The following is a 20,774-nucleotide window of genomic DNA, read 5'->3' as shown; positions in this document are numbered from 1 at the left end:
CCAAAGCATAAATTTGAAATTTTTCACTGGTTTGCGCAAAAGTTCAGCAAAATATGAGAATTACAAGCGAATATTAAAAATATTCTATGATGAAAATAAACGTATATAAATGCTAATATTTATAAATAAACGAACTGCTGTGCCCGGCTTGACCTTTTCATGTTTTTCTAACGAATTTGTCTGCATCACTTTGCCATCACTTTTTTCATATATTTATATTTAAAAACATATTTTTAAAATATTTTATATATAAATTGATTTTTTTCAATATTAGAAATTCATTTAATTGGCAGAGCTGACTCTATTTAAACAACTTTTAAAGATCGAAGAAATTTATATATATATATTATATTTATATATTTTTGTTTATGGAAAAAGTTTCTGTGCTCTTCTATCTAATTTGATGTGCCATCGAGACAGTTTATCAGAAAAGGTTACCTAAAGCAAGGGCATACCATATTCGACCTGGTACAGATATTTAATAAATATATAATATAATAAGATATGCATTCCAATTAAATACTAAATACTTTATAAATGTAGAACAAACAAAATAAAGTTAAAGTTATGCAAAACCTGAATAAGATTCCAGCATAAATGACTCATGTGTTTCGTCATTACATCTGTCGCATTGCTGCTTATCAAGACTATTGAAATTCCATTTGGTAAGCCGAAAGCCATTTCAAGTTTAACTACTTCGACAGACAATGTCAGTGGAACAACTCTATTTCTGCTAAATTCCCTGCCTTCCTCTGCCATGCGCATTCAAGTCGAGCCGCAAATGAAGTGCAAATTAGCCTCGAGTGTGAGCCGATGCGGTGTTTCGCCTGATTATCAATGTGGGTGACGCATGTCGTGGCACAAGCCCAGCAAGCCACCGACTTATCAGTGCGAGCGAGATAGCAGCCAGAGTGAGAGAGACGACTGAATTTTATGTGGAAACTTTGGTTCGTATCATGGGAAAAACTTTAATAGATTAATTAAGCACAGCGCTCTCATTGCAGGAAATTGAAACCAAAAGCAAAAGTGATAAAGAACGAGAGCGAGAGAGAGGGAGAGGAAGAGAAAGAGAGAGATTGAGATTGAGATTGAAAGATTTATGGCAAAGGCTGTAGATCAGCTGCTTTGGAACGCTTCTAATTTCAATTTCGAGTGCCAAAGGCGAAAGTTTTTGAAACTTTTGCTGAAATCGTGAATATTTTATTGCCCATTTTCGGGCAGATGCACACGCTTAACGCACAAACACATAAATATTGACTGGCGTCGACAGCAGTCAGCGATGCGCGAACATCGCCTTTTATCGATTTAATTTAATTAAAATTAATTCACCAATAATTGACTTTTAATATGCAATCATTTGTATGAGAGCGCGCTGCACTAGCTCCTCTGTGAAATGCCCAATTCTGAAAATTCGCATTATGCATCATTAACAAATTACGATTTATTAAATTGTGCAGACGCTGATAGCTGCAATTGAAGCCAGACGCTCAGCGCATCGATGTGAGAAACGTGAAGTAAGAGAAGGCGCCCTGTAGTATCTGTAAGGTGGAAAGAGAGCGGAAGAGACAGAGTGAGAGAGTGGAATGTAACGTAAGACGAAGACATGACACTACCTTCACAACCGCCTGCAGGCTGACTCGAAAGTATTTTAAGCCCGTCATATAGAAGGTCCTGCAATTCAGTTCGATTGACAGCGCAACGACCTTCAGCAGTCGCAGATTCTCACGTGGATTGGTGGAGTAGTAGAGCACCTGTTCCCATTGTGTTTGATAGTACATAGTGCTGAGCGAGTCTGTCTGCAAGGTGAAAGGGTCATATTGAATCTTCAAAGAAGCTAAGCCAACTCTTACCACAAAAGCCAAGTCGGAGCCCAGCTGACCCAAGGTGAGCAGCTCCACAGTTTTGGCACCAAACCATACCGGATATATATAAGTGCCCGTTGGACTCTGTAGGGCAATTAAAGCAAATTAATCAACCTTCGAGTATCGCAGTACACACGCTCCTACCGCAATGGTCTTGAAGCCCAAGGCGCACAGCAAGACGGCGCTGCAGGCGAACATTATAAATACGCGAACCGTGAAATGCGACTCCAGTTGCTCTCCAAATCTATTGAGCACGACGTTTTGGCGTAGAGTCTTGACCAGAAGCTCGCGCAGCTGCTGTGCCATTAGAGGACGTTGCCTGGCAGCCAATATCTGTTCGATGGAGGCTTCCATGTCTTGCTGCAACAGTATATAGCGACCCTTCAGATGGGTGATCAGTTCGCAGAGCAGTGTCGTCTCACCGAACACCAGCGTGTCAATGATCAGACCGACCCAGATGCTGCTCAGAATCAGTGGAACGAATATGTAGAGTGGCTCAACATTGAAGGCCGGAATCATGGGAAACAAGAAGTCCCTTCGCTTCGTTATCAGCATCGTAATTGGCGCTATCACATAGCCAGAGACAGCCAACAGATACAATAAGGCAACCAGACGATTCGGCAGCAGCTTACGTTCAATTTGGCCAAAGAGTTTCGGCTGAGTCTGACGATCCACATAGATAGAACCGAAGTACGTTTGCAGCAGCTGGTGCAGCTCTCCTCTATACATTAAAACGTGCAGAGAGCGCAGCTGAAACTCGACGAGGATTAGATAGGTGGGCATCCCGGTCAGCAGAGTGTCAAGATTGGTGCGCTGGAAGCGCAAATAGCGCAGCTCCGCTTCGTTATGCAGCATTAGAATCAAGCTGCCAATCAATGCCATCGCATAATCAAAGCGACGCCAAAAGGGCGTGGTGCTCGCATCGAGAGGCCAGAATATATGATTATAGCGATAAATAGTCAATGGCCAGGAGAGCTTCACTCTTTGACCATCCGCCAGCCGAGGCACGTAACGAACCATAATCAAGACTATAAGTGACTCGGAAGCAGACAGTGTCTTATATACTACAATATCATCTAGACACACGCACAAAGAGTGGCTATTCGCTCGAGGGACTTCGCTGTTGACAGTTGCCAACTTTTTAATGAGCTCTCCCATGCGTGCAATGGCTCAATTAAGTTATTAACCCAAACAGAGTAACGAAAACAGTTCAAACTTTAACAACAATTTTGGCTCATTTGCTATGTAATCGCTTTGTTCTTAAATACTTGAGTAGACAGAGGGTCATTGTCTACAATGTCAGCGGCTGATGGCATTAGACTAAGTCGAATTCTATATAAATGGAGTTGGGTTTCATTGAAAGTCCTTGTTTAGTTAAGCAAACAAGCAGCTCAGCTTGAATACGGCAGAGAGCAGGAAGAATAGAATATTATTTTAAGATATTCCCTGTCTTAAGCTGATATAAATTTGAAGAGTTGCATTAACTTTAGTACACACAAACTAACCAAGCATCTCTTCAATTTCTATTCTCTTGTTTTAATTTATATATTTCTCTTCAGCTGGCTTAGCTGCTTATTGTTTATTATTCTGGATCAGAAGCTTTCTTTATATCCAAACACTGCTCCAACAAAAGTAGATAGAATATCAATAGAAAGTAGAACTATATTCGCATTGAATCTAGTAGACACTAGACACCTTGTAGAGCTGAGTGTATAGATAATGCCTACATCTGTTGAAATGCTTTATAAACCATGGATTTAGCAATAGCTGTAAACTTCTAAAACTGATTAGGAAAGTATTTCCCGGCACAATTGCTTCGCATTCCATTTGTGACTCAAATGTATATTAATCTGCTTTGCCACAGCAACTACAATCAGCAACGCTACTCAATTCTAGCCCACAACATCCACTAGCTTTTCGAGCTAATATTGTAAGTCCCCAGCCTTAACGCCCCAGAGGCTATGCTCTACTCTAATCCCCCATGTGTTCATTTAGTTGGCGCTGCATAAAGAAGTCACTTAAGTAATTCATAAAAATCAATTAACTCCGAAGCGCAACTTTTGCACCCAGCGATGCCATTACTTACCCCTGCCTTGGTGCAGCACCACCACCAAGCACTGCCAGCCCACTCTGCTGCAGCTGATGGCAGTCTGACGCATTTGCGGCTTGCCGGCTGCAGATAGTGGCAACAGTTTGTGTTATGAATATTTTAAGAGACCGTTAAGCAACAGAGACAAACAGCGCAAACAGCAGGAAAAAGCGACAAAACCTAAGTCCGACTTCCACTGGCTCATGGCACCCGTCCCTCGACCCAGTGTCGTCCAGTGTCCAGTGTCCAGTGTCCAGTTGGAGCTGCAGTTTGCTCGCCACATTCATCTTAATTTCCTGTCACGACAATGGCAACGACGTTGGCGCTGCTCAGACCCGGCACGTTGAACGCTAGTCGGGCCAAGAGTGCGTGTGGCAACAATGAAAATCCGAAAAAAACCCTCAATTCTACGTCTGCCCGCCCCTGCCTCATTCCACAAGCAACTGATTTTTTCTAGCGCTTTTCAAGCCTTTGTGGCAACTGTTTCACAGCCTTTACTCGCAGGCTACAGCAGCTGGGGGGGCCACAGAGCAGAAACTGTGTCTAGTCCGTGCTGTCCGCCTGTGGGCTTTGTTTTGCCATGTGGCATCGCGTGGTTCGAGTTCATAGCGATGCCGAATGCCATCAAACGGCAAAGGGCCAAAAGCGTTTGTAGAGGCATCCAAAACGGCGGCATAAACAACACAAATGTGAGTTAGCCTTTCTGTGCAGGAGAGAGAGAGACGGGGAGAGAGAGATGGTATGTGTGTGTGTGTGTATGCGTGTGTGGCAGCCCCTCTTCTTCCATTGTATGCGATGCTATCGCGTGCCACAGGATATTGCACTCTAAGCCAGTAGATGGCGTCATGTAAAGCTGGACAACATCCGATTAAAACTTTACGATGTGCGTGTATCCCAGACGTCCCTCTGTGTGTGTGTGTGTGTGCGTGGGTGGTGTATGTGTGCAAATGGAAGTGTGCTTGTGTGTGCTCGTTGGTCAGCAAGTGGATAAATTCTCATTTACTGCTTTTTTAAGCACGTTGTTTTTGTCGCTTTTTCTTTGCTTTGCTTGTCAGCTTGAAATGCTCTTGCCAACGACTGGGTATACGAGTTTCTTAATACATTTTAAAACTCATTAAAGAACTTTCTAAATATACGTATTAAACTTTTGCATTTGAATGAAAGATTAAGCGCTACACATGAAGCTTTAAGGGGAAAGACGATGCCCTGCTTATAGCTTAAGTCTATAGATATATAAGAACAGAATGCAACATGTTGGTGCTGAATATGCAGCAACTGGTGCCAAGACGAAATATGAAGTTCAGCTTCAGCTGCTGCCCTCTTTTAAAACCTTTCTCTTTTAGCATGTTTTTCTATAATATTTCTGCCTATTTCTCTCCCTCTCACTCTCTCCCTTTTCCTCTCTATAACTCTTGCTCCTTTTTCCTTTTTTTTGTGCTTGCATTTGTATATTTTACGAAATTTGATAATTTAGCTTTGATCAGTTTACTCCTCAGCTTTCTGCAGGACACTTAAAGACTTTTGATGACTTTACTAAAGATAGACCTTTCTATTGATCATCAACAGTTATAAATATATTTTGACTAAATTAAAATCACAGTAATATATTTTTACTGTAGAGTATTCAATTGTCATTCAACCGTGGCTCATGTATTTTATTTTTGTTACTAAATGTGCATACAGCTGCCGCTGCTGTTGCTGCAGCGCCCTCTGTCGGCTAGTTTCAGCATGTGTGTAAATTGTCCCCTCGTTATGGGGCTGTGTGAGGCTGCTGCTGCTGGGGCAGGAGGTTAGTGTTTGGGGCAATAGCGCAGCATGTTAAACTGACCGCAAGCATTGTTTATCATTAAGTGTGGCCCGCCGCCCGCTTGAGTGTCCATGGCTCGGACTGCTGCCTAGCCCGACTTGCTGCCACATGTGGCACATGACATATGTGTCAGAAGGCTGTGCGTGCCAGCGGCTCTTTTTTCCAACTGGCCAAACATGTGTAACGCGATCCCATCTTCATCTAGCTGCTGCAGATTTCAGTTAATGGAGCCGTTAGTTAGTTGGTGTCAACCCGAAATCCAAATGAAATACTTAGCTTAAAGAGCTCAAACATTAAATAAAGCAAATCAAATAAACTGCAAAGTTTTTTGGCCAACAGTCCCTTTGTCCTATGGCCCCGATACCCCGAAGAGTGCAGCGAGTGCATGCAAAACTTTTGTAATTAGGAAGCAATGTCGGTCATTAGCAGAGAGCGAGGCAACAGCGGAGGCTGCATGGCTGCCTGTGGGCGGGCGGTGTGGGCTGACAGAGGCTGCAACTGCTGCGGCTGCCATTCAGTGAAGATATCACAAAAAAGCGCCAGAAGTCAAAACAATAACGCAAATGTTCAGTTCGACCAAAGAAAAACTCATTCGATTGTCACGACTTCCAAATGCGCTTTATTGCGAGATGAACTTTGTACTATGGCTAAGACTAAGGGCTACAGGTCGAAACTTTATATATAGCTGTATACCAAGTACAGATAGAACAAGGATTCTTCAATGCCGTCTTTGATGCACTTTGAAGCAGGCCCGATTCGAGACTCCAAAGCACTACAGCCAAACAAAGAGCTACTAAACGAACTGGGGCGATTTCGACCAACATTTTGGCTAACAATACTCTAAATAGAAATTGCAGAAAGTCAACTCACAAAGATGGGGGCTCGGGTGCTTTTGTGCAATTGGACGAGCATCAAACGTAATTTTAATAAAGTTTGAATGCAAAAGTTTCTGATTTGAAATGCATATAAAAGTTAACTATTTCCGACGCTCTCTGCTGCGAAAGCTGAATGTGTGTAAAAAGTTTGTAGTTTTTTTTTTTTACTTTCTTTCTTGTTGCATTCATTGTGCCGATCACTGGCTGCGTTGAGGGCGGGAGACAGGCCACTAACATGGCTCAAACAAACAGCGGATGTGGCAGGCACTGGTCGCGCCGCCCCGCCACTGACGAGAGACGACGACGACGACGCCGCCGCTGCGTCGCGCCAGGTCATGGTCATAAATTAAAGGCAACAAACCGACTGCGGAAGTAAGTCGCAAACGGACGAACGGCGAATGCAAAGACAGCGCCACTGCTGCAGTGTGGTGCCATGTGCTGCGGTGCTGTGGTCGCTCGCAGCGCAGACAAGTGGATTTGTGGCCATTACATCTTGAACCACACAACGGACTCGGACCGTCCGACTCGGGCCGGCACTGAAGCTGTGCGGAAACGCAAGCTGTGCTGTTAAGTAGCCTCGAGTCAGTCTCAGCGTCGTCCTGGCTAACGATCAACTCGTAACAACTGGCCCCAGGCCGGACTTCAAAGTTTTTTTCCTCAGCTACAAGTCATGGAGCAACTGACGCTGGATGCAGATGCAGCGGATGGAAGTGTTTCATTCCACCAGCGGCTGCAGTGTAACTGCGCTGTTTAACTGTCCCATCCCTCTCTTACTCCCTCTCTCTCTTCCTCTTTTTCTCAGTCTGTCTCTCTTTTCTGATTCGAAAGGACTTTTGCTTTGGCGATTTTCAGATATGTTGCCTTGGCGTGTGACTTGAAAATTAATCTTCGAGTGAGTAGAACGGCTATGATTATGTATACGACTAGTAAATACTCTTTAATACATGCATGCACTTACCTTTGGTATATATATTCATTTCTTTGGTATCTAGTATTATCAAGAAATGACCTTTAAACTTGCATAAATGCCCTACAATCAATGAGCTGCCTGAACTTTGTGTTTATTGGAACTTCACTAATATCTTTGCATATGCGAACTTACAACTGCAAAGGACACTTGTACATGGTGTTGAGGCGAATTATGTCGGCTGTGCTCAGGGCAAGTCTTTGTCCCATTTGCAATTGACCCTCGGGCTGCAGGGCGACAATTGTTGCTTCTCCGTTCTTTGAAAAGGCCGTGGCACTGTAGTGCAGAATGCTGCCATAGTCATATTTTGCATCGAAGTCTTCTACTCGATCCGCTTCGTACTTCTTAAAGTTGCTCTCCTTGCCATCGATTATATTATCTTCGATTATTTTTACGTATTCATCGCGATCCGTAGCGCATTGCTGATGATGGAAGCCCAAAGTGTGCAGCAGCTCATGCTGTATGGTGCCCAGGACAAAGCAACCTTTGTCCAAAGCATTTGGCTTCAGCTTGATTGTCTGCTCGCCGCCGAGGTAGCCAACCTTGGAGCTGCAACCATCTGGCGAGACGGTGACCAGCACATAGTCCACAGTTTCCGCAGTGGCAGGCTCAAAACGTATGCAGGAGGCAAGTTCGATGCGTCGCATTCCCAGCTTAATATGTCCAGCCTGCTCAGTATCTATGATAACGTGAATATATTAAAGACGTGGCTAGAATGCCTTAGGGAGATCACCTACTGAAAGCCTCATCTATCTTGTAGTAGACTGTGGCATTGGGCCAATGTCGTGCCGGGGATATCTCTCCATTCCGCTCAAACTCTACTTCCATGTCACCCTGAAAGTAGCCAGCCGTAAGCTCCGGATCAGTTTCCACAAGCTGCTCCTGGACGGGTGCTCCATAGCCGCCCAAGCAAAAGCAGGCAATTAACAGAAGAACAAACTGTTTCCAAGCTGCTAACATTTTTAACTAATCCACACAACAACTCACATTTAGCTAATTGGCTCTTGAACATTAGATTGTCTCTAATAAAAAATATCTCAAGTTTGATAAAGCTAATCAGTTTTCGATTTGCTACTAGCTATACCCTGTAAATTGCCAGTAGCTCAAAAGGGATTTATGTTTATTATAATTTAATTAACATAAAAAACTGTGCTTGTTGGATTGGCTTTATTCAGGTTAGTAAAAGCCACTTATATATTATATTTTTGGGTGATTGATTGATTGATCGATTGTGCATCATGTCAACACCTTATCAAAGAGCAGATTCCAAGTTGCAAAAAAATAAACAAATTCACATAGTTGGAATTCCTGTTTGGCTAATAAATCTTAATTCAATCGAATGATTGCATACAAAATATTTTCAATTTGATTAAGCTAATCAGGAATAAATATCTTAGCTGTTGTGAATCAACACACATTTGGTTATTAGAAAAGGGTAGTATGATAGACTGCACTCACTGTGTAATACTACAAATAAAATTACATAATTTGAAATTTTATAAAATTTCATATATTTTATAGCAGAATTGTTTGACAAATATAAAAGTGGCTGAACCTATATACTCCTTTTGATTTGTAATATAATACAATATTTATAATATCTGCCTTATTTATAACTCTGCTTAATAGATTAATAGTTGTTAATAGGTTGATTAAGCTGGGGATCCCTCTTGACACGTCAATCCTCAGGGTGAAAAAAGTTTTAATTGTAAGAAGTGAGACATATTTTATTTTAATTACTAAAATTAAGTTCAGTTAATATGTTGGACATACACATTAGATAATTATTGAATACAGTGAAGTCTCAATAAGCCCCCTTATCAATATCATTGAATCTAAAGAACATAAGTGTATGAGATATTCTACAACCTTGCCTAGATTATAAATCCATCAACATGACAAGTGTCTTAAGCTATGATAGCTAGAGAATCACAAGACAACAAAATATAACATCTAATACTATCTGCATAAATTTGACTTGATTAGTCAATAAGCAGTTAAGAAGCTCAAACAATCAATCAGCAATAAATTGAAGTACTTAGAGATCAGATCTTTGAGCATACATAGATATAATTCCGAGTACCAATAGTTTTATATACATGTATAAAAATTACTATGTTATTTTTACTCTTAGTTACTTTAAGAACAAAATTCCAAACTAATTCCAAAACACAACGTAACGAATTTCCCAATACCAATTATCATATATTTATACACTACTCCAACTCCAATTTGATATATGACTGCTGTCATGTACATCTAAATCGAGCCCATTACTATCGCATGCTATCGTCTGAGCATGGCGACATTCCTATCAAATCACAAAACTTCCAAAACAGCAAAACTCTTCAAGCGTTTTCCAGTTGCTTAGTTATGAAAAGACTTTTACTACAACTATCGCGATAACATAATTCTTATAGTATTTATTTTTAATAATCATCAGGTGTATTTTATATAACTACTCATAAACATCGTATAAATAGCTTTATATATAACTACTTCATAATCATCGCCTAAAAAGTATTATATAATACTACTCTCATGTGAATTCCCTCTGGTTTATACGAAATGCATCTACTATCGTATAACCAGACTTAGTGTCATCTCTAGCAATCCACATCTATGCAGCAGCCATGTCTGAACAACTGGCTTTTCCAGTCGCTCGCCCGTGGAAAAACTTGAACTGCTCGTCCAAAATTTGAGGCAAACAAAGCAGCCCTCGGCAGCTGTTCTGAAGCATTTGCCTGCACTTAGCCCAGCTGTATCGATAAGCACCGATTCGCTTATCTTATCGCACTGGAAGGCTATGCGCTACAATCAGTTCATCGAGGCATATTCGTCAATTACTTGGAGTTCGTTAATTGGCAGCTGAAATGAACCCATAAGACCTGCCCACTGGAATTAGCGCCGCACTTAGTCATGTTTCGAGAGTGTGGAGGAAGTTCTTCATTCAGTTATTGTTAGTCGACAAACGTGAGGTGTTTCCGAAATAAGCGAAAGATAGTAGATAAAAGGCACAAAAACTAAAGAAAAATAAAACTGGGGCATTACAAAATGTCCAAAAATTGAACTGAATTCGAACAACAGTTCACAGGTCACTATCAATGGCCCTACAATGCGTGATCAAGCCAAAAATGTGGCTAGGCCTTAAGCAAATATTACTCTATGTGGGTCTGCTGCTGTGCGTCGTGCTTCAGGTGTGTCGCAGCAAGACCCAGTTACAGCTCAACTGTCCCACCGTCTGTCAGTGTGATCTCCATGCACAGCGCAATCGCGCGATCTGCAGGTGAATATCTCCAGCTATCCAAGCAAGTTTACCTTCTACATTTCTTGTATCTAGCGCCAAACGCTTGATAAGCGCCAGCATTGACATGCCCAAATCTGTGGAGCTGCTGGACCTAAGCTACAATGATATCACCAACATTGACGAAGACAGTTTCGAGGTAAATTACTCAATTTAGGTCTGACTAACTGACGCTCAATATCCATTCGCACATACAGAGCTCTGTCCATCTTATCAACCTGACACTGGCTCACAATGCCATCCAGACGCTGCACGTGAATGCGTTTGGTGAGCTGCGCCGCTTGCGCTCACTGGATCTGTCCTACAATCGCTTGGAGGAGATCGATGAGCATTTGCTGGAGACTAATTCGCATTTGCTGCATGTGAATCTGGAGGGCAATAAGCTGGCGACACTGGGCGATGGGCCGCTGCTGCGCAGCACCACGCTCCGCTCGCTCAATTTGCGCAATGCCCAGATCAATCAGCTGGGCGCGGAGATGTTGAGCGCGCTGCCACAGCTGCGCCAGCTGGATCTGGCACAGAATATGCTGATTACACTGAACATTAATGTGTTTCATGCTCCACGTTACTTGGCCTCACTCAACCTGGACGAGAATCCGCTCAACTGCGACCGCGCGCTAATTAAGGTCGCGACTTGGCTGAGTTTGCGCGGTGTTGCCGTCAGCATAAGCGAGTGCCTGGAGGAGAGGCTGCCCACCCATCCGCTGAATGTGCAGGTGAGTGGAGATGTAGAAAGCAGCGAGAACGGTTCACTTGTTGAAACACTTCAAATGGAGCGCATGGAGCATCTGGACAGCAGCAACACGAACGAACCCCAGTCTGTGGCCGAGGTATGGCGCGACCTGCCCGACGATTCAGAGGAGCAGCAACAGCAGGAACAGCGCGAGCAGCAACCGGAGGAGGAGCTATCAACGCTCATCGATGTGTGCGAGGGCAATCGCGAACAACTTTGCCTGCGCTATCGCAATTGCCTGGAACGAGTCAGCCACGAGCTGCTGGCAGGCAACGCCGGGCAGCCGCCAGACCTGGTCGAGAGCACACACACCTTTGACGAGGACGATGTGAAGCTGGCCTTTGCAGTGGGCGGTGCCACCGGCATCTGCATGGTCATTTTCATAATCAGCTTTGCCCTCTGCATTAAAAGCGGCTGCGAGCTGCGAAAGAAGCGACGGCCACCGGCAAACGCAGATACGTGTAAGTTAAGCAGCAAAGCTGCATTATACTAAAGCTGCGGCATTAGATTAAACCGATGTCAAAGCGAGCTTTGAGCTATAATAGTTTAAGTAGCTGTCACTTAGCTGGACCGGGAGCTTAGCACTGGAATTAATGTATCAAATATCTGTTTTATTGACAAGCGGCGCAAAGGAGCAGCATTGGCCTCACTTGCAGTCTGAGCAAATTATTGAATGATAGACAGTTGAGATTGAGAAAAGGTATGCAGCAAAGGATGTACTCATAGATAGCAGATACCAGCTCCCTTCAAGTTCTATAAATTGTTGCTTACTTAGCTTAGCCAGACACAGCTCTATATATACATTACTCTATTGAGCTTAATACTTCGACTTAAAATCAATTGAAAAAGTCTTAAATTAAATTCAGTTTAGGGAATTTCAAAGACGATTACTGACTATATAAGCAGGGCCATTGGTAATGAGATCATATCATATAACATGTTAAGGCTTAGAGTACTTTCATCCATTGTCAAATTCATATTCATTTGCTTTCCATATATTTAAGTGCTCCTAATGCCTCTTTATACCATCAAAGCCCTACAAATCCAGCATATTTTGTACTTCTTTTTATATTTTGGCACTCTTTTAATCTTCCACAGGGCTCTCACGAGCTCAGCAACACTTCGCTTTAAGCAACTCAGTCTTAATTCTGTATTTACACCTTTGCAGCCACATTGGAGTCGTTGCCACAGCAGCAGCTGCCCACGATTCATCACTGGGAGCCGCCCACTCGTAATCCGCGTCGCTCCAATCCGCACCGTTCACGGAATCCGCCCGCACGGGCTCTGGTCCGTCAGTCTTATGGGCCCGATGATAACTTTGTGTCGCGTCTGTTCGGGCGTCCGGCCCGGCATCAGTACTATCGCGCCATTAACCAGAACACGGCGACGTTAATCAGACGTCTGAGTCGCAGTAATCTATTTAGCAGTCGGGATCGGGAGCCCAGTAGTCCAGAGACTCCGCCAGCTGCAACAGCTAGATTTTACACGGATGTGGTGGATGCTGGCGCAGCTCGACCGGAGACGCCTCCACCCAACTACGGAGATGTGGTGGTCATCGATAATTGTGATAACAAATAGACATCAAGCCCGCAACGAGCTCCCTTTAAAGCACCCAAGCAATAGGCATTATCTAATAAATCTTTAAGCACGGCTTAAGGCAACGTCTTTATAGTTTACGACGGCCTTCTTCTTCTTCAAATTCTTCTTCCCTTCTTTTTGGCTCATACCAAAATATCAATTGGGGATTCCTTCCACTTTTCTTTTGTTGGTAGCATTACTTTTACACGACTGCAACAAATCGCAATAAAAACTTTTGACAAAACTATCAAAGTTGGCATACAACGGGAACAGGAAGAGACTGCGAAATTGCCACAGCCAAATCTGCAACATCCCCACATGCCCCCTCGCCCCAACTAAGCTCTCAAAAAAATGTTCAAGTAAGAAAACTTTACACACTCAAATAAATGCAAGCGTGAAGCGTGTGCAATAGAGGACAGGAAATGAAGCGGGTGTCGCCGAGCCAGCGGATGTGGCAAGACAAATCGAAAGCTTCACAAAAGAAAACAAAACCCCACAAAAAAAAAAAGAAAAATATATAAAAAAAGAAGACCCACTGCAAACTGGGCAAAACCAAACAATTTGCACTGCAAAAGCAGCCAAAGTGTCTCAAAAGAATTAACCACTAAAACTAACCAAGCTACCATTAAAAAACATAAGAACGAGTTGGTCGACTATAGTCGACTAGCCGATACGCTGCAGGGATTTGATTTTATGAATGCCACTTTTTTGCTTATTTATTATTGTCTAACTGCAACTTTTATTGCTTTAATTTAATTGAAATTTTTGGATCTTGACCATGACAGCGTAGTGACTTGTTATATATTTACACTGCTTAACAAATTTTTGATGTTTTTTAATATTTGTGTAATATTTGAAGAGACATAGAAAAGGTAAAAGTTCACATAATATGTAAGTGATTTTACAACTTAAATGGGAAGCATATAACCTTTGTTTTTTAATGGTTTACAACTCTAAGTTGGTGTGCCAGATTGCGCCTTGTATGAGCCAAAATCATATTTTAATTTAAATGTCATATAAATTGCTATTCAGCTTCTTTCGTGAATATAAAATATATATCACATCTTTATATTATAATTCAAATTATATAAATAATTATATAATTCCATTGTATAACTCTAAATAAACACTCTATATATTCTAGATGTTAAGAGTTGAGCTCTTAAGCTTTCTCTCTCGCTCTCACTCTTTCACTTTCACTCAGTCTTACTCCCTCTTTCTGTGGATCTACCATCGTCTAGCATACAAAACTAGTTCATATCACTAATTCTAATGCCATTGGAGAGCTAATAACATATCAGCTCAACTATTAGCGCTGATCAAGCTCAAATGTATTAAAGTATTGCAGTATGAAAGTTGATATAGGAGAAGCTTTCTACCAGCTGTTGCATACACATGCAGAAAACCTATAAGCCCCTCTCTACGTTTGTCATGTACAAGAGTAAAAGTTAAAAGAATACTAGAATAAGGGACATTTAGAACAAATTTGCAAACACACTGAAAGACTTGGTAGAGAAACATTTATTCTCTAAATTAAATGTTGATTCCAAAACGAAAAAAGAGCTTTTACAGATCAGTTTCACTCTGACAATATACACAAAATATCAGTTTCAAATTTCAACTTTTAAACCTAAATAAAGCGTATACAGCAAACAGCTACACAACATACTTATTTCGCTGCAGACATAATACAAAGACATATTTTAATGAGCGAATCCAAATAGTTAACAGCATCGAAAAAAGTGCCCCATGGAATACGGAGCGGCTGCATCATATATTTATAATATTTAGACTATGATCTAGATCGATTCTTAATTCGAAAGGCATAAAGAACTCATTGCTGTTGCTCTAAAAAAGTGCTAGTTGCCAAATTTGTGACAACTCTGGTTGCATGTGGCTGTCGCTGATATTGTTGTTGCTGTTGAATGTTTGTCTGGCTGTCGCTGTTTGTTGTTTGTGGCAGCTTTCATTGCACTGCGCTGCACGGCAGTGCACAAAAGTTAACGTATCCTGGGACCCAAAGTTGCGTTGTCAACAAGCGAACGCAAAAAGCAAAGCCAACCGGGCATAAAAACGGGCACCAGCGGGAAGAGCAAATGTTCCAGAGCGTGAAAAAAAATATCTAAATCCAACATTAATGAAAAACTTTTTGCATAATCCTAGAGCAGCGGATGCCGCTGCTGGTGTCGTCGGTGGTGGCATTTCGGGCGTTTAGGGCTTAGGACTGAGTTTTTGGCCAGACAAAACACCACCAAAAAATCTAGCAAATCCAGCCAATGCCATCGGCTGCAGACACTCGCCGAACAAAATACTTTCCGCTAAAGAGCCAAAAACCTCCGAAAAAATGGAGAAAGAAGAAAATACAGCAAAGGTGATTCAAATTCAATGGCTAAGCTATTCAGAAGCAAAGAGAGTTGGTTATGCGGTTGTCAGTTTTAAGGATTGAAGGCCAAGCGGCTTAAAAGACTGCGAAGGTTAAGCCAAAAGCAAGTCAGAGAGAGAATGAGCTCTTCAAACTGCGACTGATTATTAAATATGCCAAGGGTTAGGTTTAGGACAGCTGCTTAAAGTGTCAAGGTAGAACTAGCTTAAATCTAATTTAAGTTATTTCAAATAAGAATTCATGTGCCAGACAGTCGCCTCAAAGCAGAGTGAACAGAAGGGTATCAAATAGATGGATTTTTATAGGGAACTGAAATCGAACTAGCGACAGTTGACAGATTTTGCTTGTCAACTATTATGGCATACAACAGAAGTTTCTAACTTTAATAGGAGTATTTTCCCATTTATTATTATAAGAGGAGGCTTCCTTAAACTAGAATATGCTTAGAGTTTACTGTACCTTTGAAACGTTGGAAATATGCTGAAGTAACTGTAGCTAGACTTAAGTCGATTTTATAAAAATTAAAAAATGATTTGAAGTGTAAGTGAAGTTTGTAAAAATGTATATCCTTCCACAATGAATCATCAAATCAAATACGAAGATGGCCAGTCAGACAAAGGCAGACGATCAGATAGATGATAAGAGCTTAATCGACCCGTCTATAGCTGATCAGGCGCATATACTTTATAGGATATGCCACGCCCTGTACAGTCTGTTTCATAGACTTTAAATAATATAAATATAAATGACGCGTGAGTCTGTCTTGCTCGCTTAGTTTATGCCACAAATGAAAGTTAGTTCAAGTTAGAGAAGTTTAAATGCTTCATCGCTACCCTTAAGTATTGCTTATATTCTCTTTAGTAAGCTGAAGCAATGACAGTGAGTTCCGAAGCAGATTAGAATTTAATAAATCTTTCGATACAAATCAAAAATTAACCTTTGCTGGCACCTGAGATACACCTGCAGTTGCATATGGCGCCGACAACTTACACTCATTTGCCATTCATATATTCACTGGCTGGTCTTGCGAATCGGGAAATAAACTTCAAAGCGTTTAACAGTGGTTCACTAACCAATACGCAAAGCGCCACGCCCACCACCCCCCATTTTACGATGTAATCTGCACAATGCCAGAGCACAGTTTTAATTGCTGTGACACTGCAGATACGGCTGACTGGAGCTGGAAATTGGTCAGACTACATAGCTAGGTGGAGGGTCAGAGAGGAGCGAGATGCACAGAGAAAGAGAGAGAGAGAGAGTTCCACTTGCCGTTCCGGCTGTTGCTGCTGCTGTTGCTGTTGCTGTTGTCGTTTTCTAATTTGATAAAGATAAAAATCATTTTATAAATGCCGACGACATTGCCATCAAGTGTATGCCCCTGACAGGCGAGTCCAGGGCTTAGATATATGTATGTATACCCTCTATATATATGTATATATAGAGCCTGGCTGCTTGGCTCTTAATTGAATGCTCATTTCAAAGAGGACGCTGCTGGGAGAGTTGCCAACGACGTCGCAGTGGACTTTAATTGCATTTTTATTTCATTTCCCAGCAATTATCGCTGGTTCGTGCTCAAATTTATAAGCTCCAGCTACTCGCTCGACTTGCACCTGTCGCCGCAGTCGCACCTGTAGCAACCTCCTAAGCTCCAAAGGTCAATCGTTGGTCAACTTTACCAGATGTGTGTATGTGTGCAACTAGTTGAGCATTGCGGTGTCCTGTTGTCGTAATTAAAGGTTGCCCTGGGCCAGTCCGGCACATGCAGCTTGTTGTTGTTGTTCTTGTTGTTGCCACATTTTAGCAATATTTATAGTTGTTGCAACACTCTGCCATTGGTCTTAGTGGAAGCCCAAGTTGTCGTTGGCAGTTGTTAGCAAAGCAATTAGCATGAGTTTGTTATTGCAACACGGCAGCAGTGCCAACAGCGCCAACAGCGCCAACAGCTAACTGTCCAAGTCGGCAGCAGTTGGGCAGCATGCTGAAAGTTTTAGGTTTCCGCCCTTCTAAAGACCTCAATCCGAAAGTAAAAATTAAATTTATTTACTTTGCGCTGCATGGGCTAAAGTGTTGGCCATGTGGCATTTAACTCTTAACAGCAAATCAAATGTAAGCGAAACTAGCAACAAAGGGCCACACGGCCGTTGGCCATGCAACCAAAAAGGCTGCAGCTAAAGAAACGCAAGGAGAACAGGTGTTTACCTTCAATTTCCCACCTGATATACAATTAAAGTAAAGCAAACGATATCCACGCTCAACTCTTTTGAAGTCTAATTAGACTTAAGCATTGCTTCCAATTAGATTCAGTTAAAACGACATATTCTCAATTATAGCCACTTCCTTTTCTTTTATACAGTTTCTTGTGTTGACGGTGTGCCTTTATATATATTTCCAGGTTATAATTTAACGAGCATAACTTAAGATTAAGCACTGTTTTTGAAATAGTTTAATTGATGAAGAATTGACGCCAAACGAAAGCGATAAATCTTAAATAAAAATAAGCTAAAACCCCTAACGAATGCAGCGTGTAAAAAGATCTGATATGCTTCAGCTAAAGAGTTGAACCAGCTAAAATGTCTTATAAACAATTATTTGAAGATCTTCACTATGAGAAGAACTATCTGCCTTCTACCGCTGCTATGCCTGAGTGTACGCACTCCGGCAGCTCCGCTTGAAGAAACAATAAAGCCAGCCGGTCCGGAACGCCTCTACCAAGGTGATATGCATGTGAAATACAGTCGGAACGGGCTGAGAGATGCAAAGTTCCACTGGCCCAATGCAACAGTCTACTTCAAGATATCAACTACATTCAGTAAGAATAAGCAAAGACAGCTCAACTTTTTAATAAAAGCATTCTTCTAGGTGAGCCTCAAGTAAATCAGATAAATCTGGCAATGCAAATGATTCAAAATGTTTCATGCGTTCGTTTTGTGCCTGCAGATGAAGATGTCAAAGGTTATGTATTTGTTAACGATTCTGACACCGGCTGTTGGTCTCAGATTGGTTACTACGGCCAGGAGCAGATTGTTAACTTACATACCGGTTGTTTATCTTTGGGCATCATACAGCATGAACTACTCCACACTTTGGGATTCCTTCATCAGCAAAACTCTGCTGACCGCGATGATTACATCAACATCGATTGGACCAATATTAAAGAGAAACACAAAAAAAATTTTATCAAAGCCAATTCTAGTCTTGTGTGGAACTTTGGTTCAAAATATGATTATAACAGCATCATGCACTACTCTGGGACTGCCTTTAGAATAAACTCCAGTCGGCCAACAATTGAGACCTTGCAAAATCTAAATGGTAGAAGAATAGGACAAAGAGAGCGTATGAGTGACACGGATATATCTCGTCTCAACAATATGTACAAGTGTGATTTGGCAACGAGTACAGAGAATTGGGAATCAAATGAGAACAGTTGAGAATAAAAGTATTTGCGGGAATATATAGTTATATAAATTCATTTTGTTTCTTTTTTTGTTTTTTGATTTTTTATTTTAGTCAGATCTATTTGAAAACAATTTTTTTTTTCGTTTTTATCTTAAAATTAAATCGCAGGTAACAAAAATGCTGAAAGCTAATATTGCTAATATTGGCAAACGAAAGCGATGCATTTTAATTAAAATGAAGTTAAAACCCCGAACGAATGTAGCGTGTAAAAATATCTGATATGCCTCAAATTAAAAGGTGAAACGGCTCAATATCTAACAAAAAATCTGTAAAAAATGTTCACTACGAAAAGAACCAGCTCATCCTTAAAATAAAAACTTTCTTCTAGGTGAACCTCAAGTAAATCAGATAAAACTTGCAATGCAAATGATTCAAATTGTTTCATGCATTCGTTTTGTGCCTGCTGATGAAGATGTCAAAGGTTATATATTTGTTAACGTTTCTGAAAGCAGCTGTTGGTCTCAAGTTGGTTACATCGGTAAAGAGCAGATTGTTAACTTGGGCAACGATTCCATTGGCTATGGTTGCTTTACTTTAGGCATTATACAGCATGAACTACTCCACTCTTTGGGATTCGTTCATCAGCACAAAAATAGCTCACGCTTCAACTGATAATAATAATAAAAAAATTTATGAAATGTCTATTAGAAAATAGATAACACATCATATATACATTTAAAAAGGAAATATATTTATCAGATCAGATGAAGCCTCCTTAGTCCAAATGCAAAAAACAAAAGTGAAGCTCCGCAAATCTACCAAATATTTCCGTTGTAATATATCTGGTTTAATTTGGTGCAGGCTGGCTAATTGCCTGTTGCTCAGCTCCGATATGTCCCTGGTGACAATTAATTTTTAATTTAATGCACATAAACTGGGCAGCCTCATTCAGTCAGTCGCTTTGCTCGGGCACTCTTAATGGCATTTTGGGTCCATTTCAATTTACATGCGAACACAAAAGGACATACGTTAACACACACACGCAGCACACAAATAGAGAGAGGGAGAGGAAGAGGGAGGCAGTGGGCTGGGGTCACACTGCCGCTGGCTGCATTTTACACGTGGTTCCTACCAGGTGCGAGCAACGCTTTAAAGATGGGCGCACTTACACGCCTGCTGCTGCTCAGTCTCATTCAGCCAAATGCGCCCCAGGGATACGTGCTCTCTACTCTTCTCTTCTCTTAGTTTTTTTTTTTTTTTGTTTTTTGCTTACCCGAAACATTTGCCTTCAATTTTACTGTCAGTTTTTTACACTCTTACTCTTACTCTTACACTTGCTCGGACTCCGACTCAGCCACCCAACTTGTTTGGCAGTTTTTCTTGTTTTTCTTTATCGGCCACGCTGCGAGCTCACTTTTCAGCACGCCCGCTTTCATTTTGGTCAGGTTTTTTTCTCGTTTTTTTTAATGGCTCATTTTGTTGCTGAAGCTGTAGAGTGATTGACTGGGCTGTTGGCCACGTGATGGGCTTTGCGTTGGTTAACATGTTGATTTGCGTGCTGACCAACTTCTAATTAACACATATAACAACTTAACTTGCCAAGGTTTTTTCTCTCTACTCTGCTCGAGTATAGCAGCGGCTCATTAGCTGCTATTTGAATTTCCATTTCGTTTACTCAATTTCATAAGCAATTGTGTGTGCATTTGCCTGCGCCTAAATGTATTCACCGCAAGCCATGCTAATATATGCCACACACATGCACACACTCACTCACACACAC

The 20,774-nt window shown here is 41.5% G+C and overlaps 4 protein-coding genes across 4 annotated transcripts; 2 read left to right on the top strand and 2 right to left on the bottom strand.

The window, feature by feature from the left end:
- Window positions 1–1,487: 1,487 nt before the first annotated feature.
- Window positions 1,488–2,882, bottom strand: LOC111601197 (odorant receptor 35a). Its single transcript, XM_023317684.2, has 4 exons — window positions 2,007–2,882; window positions 1,851–1,946; window positions 1,614–1,796; window positions 1,488–1,538 (listed from the first exon to the last, which is right to left on the bottom strand). The coding sequence occupies exons 1-4, from the start codon at window positions 2,880–2,882 to the stop codon at window positions 1,488–1,490; spliced, it is 1,206 nt and encodes a 401-aa protein (XP_023173452.2).
- A 4,765-nt stretch (window positions 2,883–7,647) lies between these two features.
- LOC111601168 (seminal metalloprotease 1-like) lies at window positions 7,648–8,560 on the bottom strand. Its single transcript, XM_023317646.2, has 2 exons — window positions 8,338–8,560; window positions 7,648–8,279 (listed from the first exon to the last, which is right to left on the bottom strand). Exons 1-2 carry the CDS (start codon window positions 8,558–8,560, stop codon window positions 7,732–7,734), a joined length of 771 nt encoding a protein of 256 aa, XP_023173414.2. The 3' UTR covers window positions 7,648–7,731.
- A 1,983-nt stretch (window positions 8,561–10,543) lies between these two features.
- Window positions 10,544–14,229, top strand: LOC111601142 (leucine-rich repeat-containing protein 24). The gene is made up of 4 exons (XM_023317609.2): window positions 10,544–10,886; window positions 10,941–11,043; window positions 11,102–12,098; window positions 12,806–14,229. The coding sequence occupies exons 1-4, from the start codon at window positions 10,705–10,707 to the stop codon at window positions 13,213–13,215; spliced, it is 1,692 nt and encodes a 563-aa protein (XP_023173377.2). The 5' UTR covers window positions 10,544–10,704; the 3' UTR covers window positions 13,216–14,229.
- A 3,972-nt stretch (window positions 14,230–18,201) lies between these two features.
- LOC111601191 (seminal metalloprotease 1-like) lies at window positions 18,202–19,039 on the top strand. The gene is made up of 2 exons (XM_023317670.2): window positions 18,202–18,407; window positions 18,458–19,039. Exons 1-2 carry the CDS (start codon window positions 18,203–18,205, stop codon window positions 19,024–19,026), a joined length of 774 nt encoding a protein of 257 aa, XP_023173438.2. The 5' UTR covers window position 18,202; the 3' UTR covers window positions 19,027–19,039.
- Window positions 19,040–20,774: the final 1,735 nt, after the last annotated feature.

The sequence above is a fragment of the Drosophila hydei genome, unplaced genomic scaffold (assembly GCF_003285905.1).
Source record: "Drosophila hydei strain 15085-1641.00,03,60 unplaced genomic scaffold, DhydRS2 tig00008114-arrow-pilon, whole genome shotgun sequence".
NCBI classification, from domain to species: Eukaryota; Metazoa; Arthropoda; class Insecta; order Diptera; family Drosophilidae; genus Drosophila; species Drosophila hydei.
Note: the sequence above shows the minus strand (reverse complement) of the source record. Positions and strands in the feature narration are given on the sequence as shown.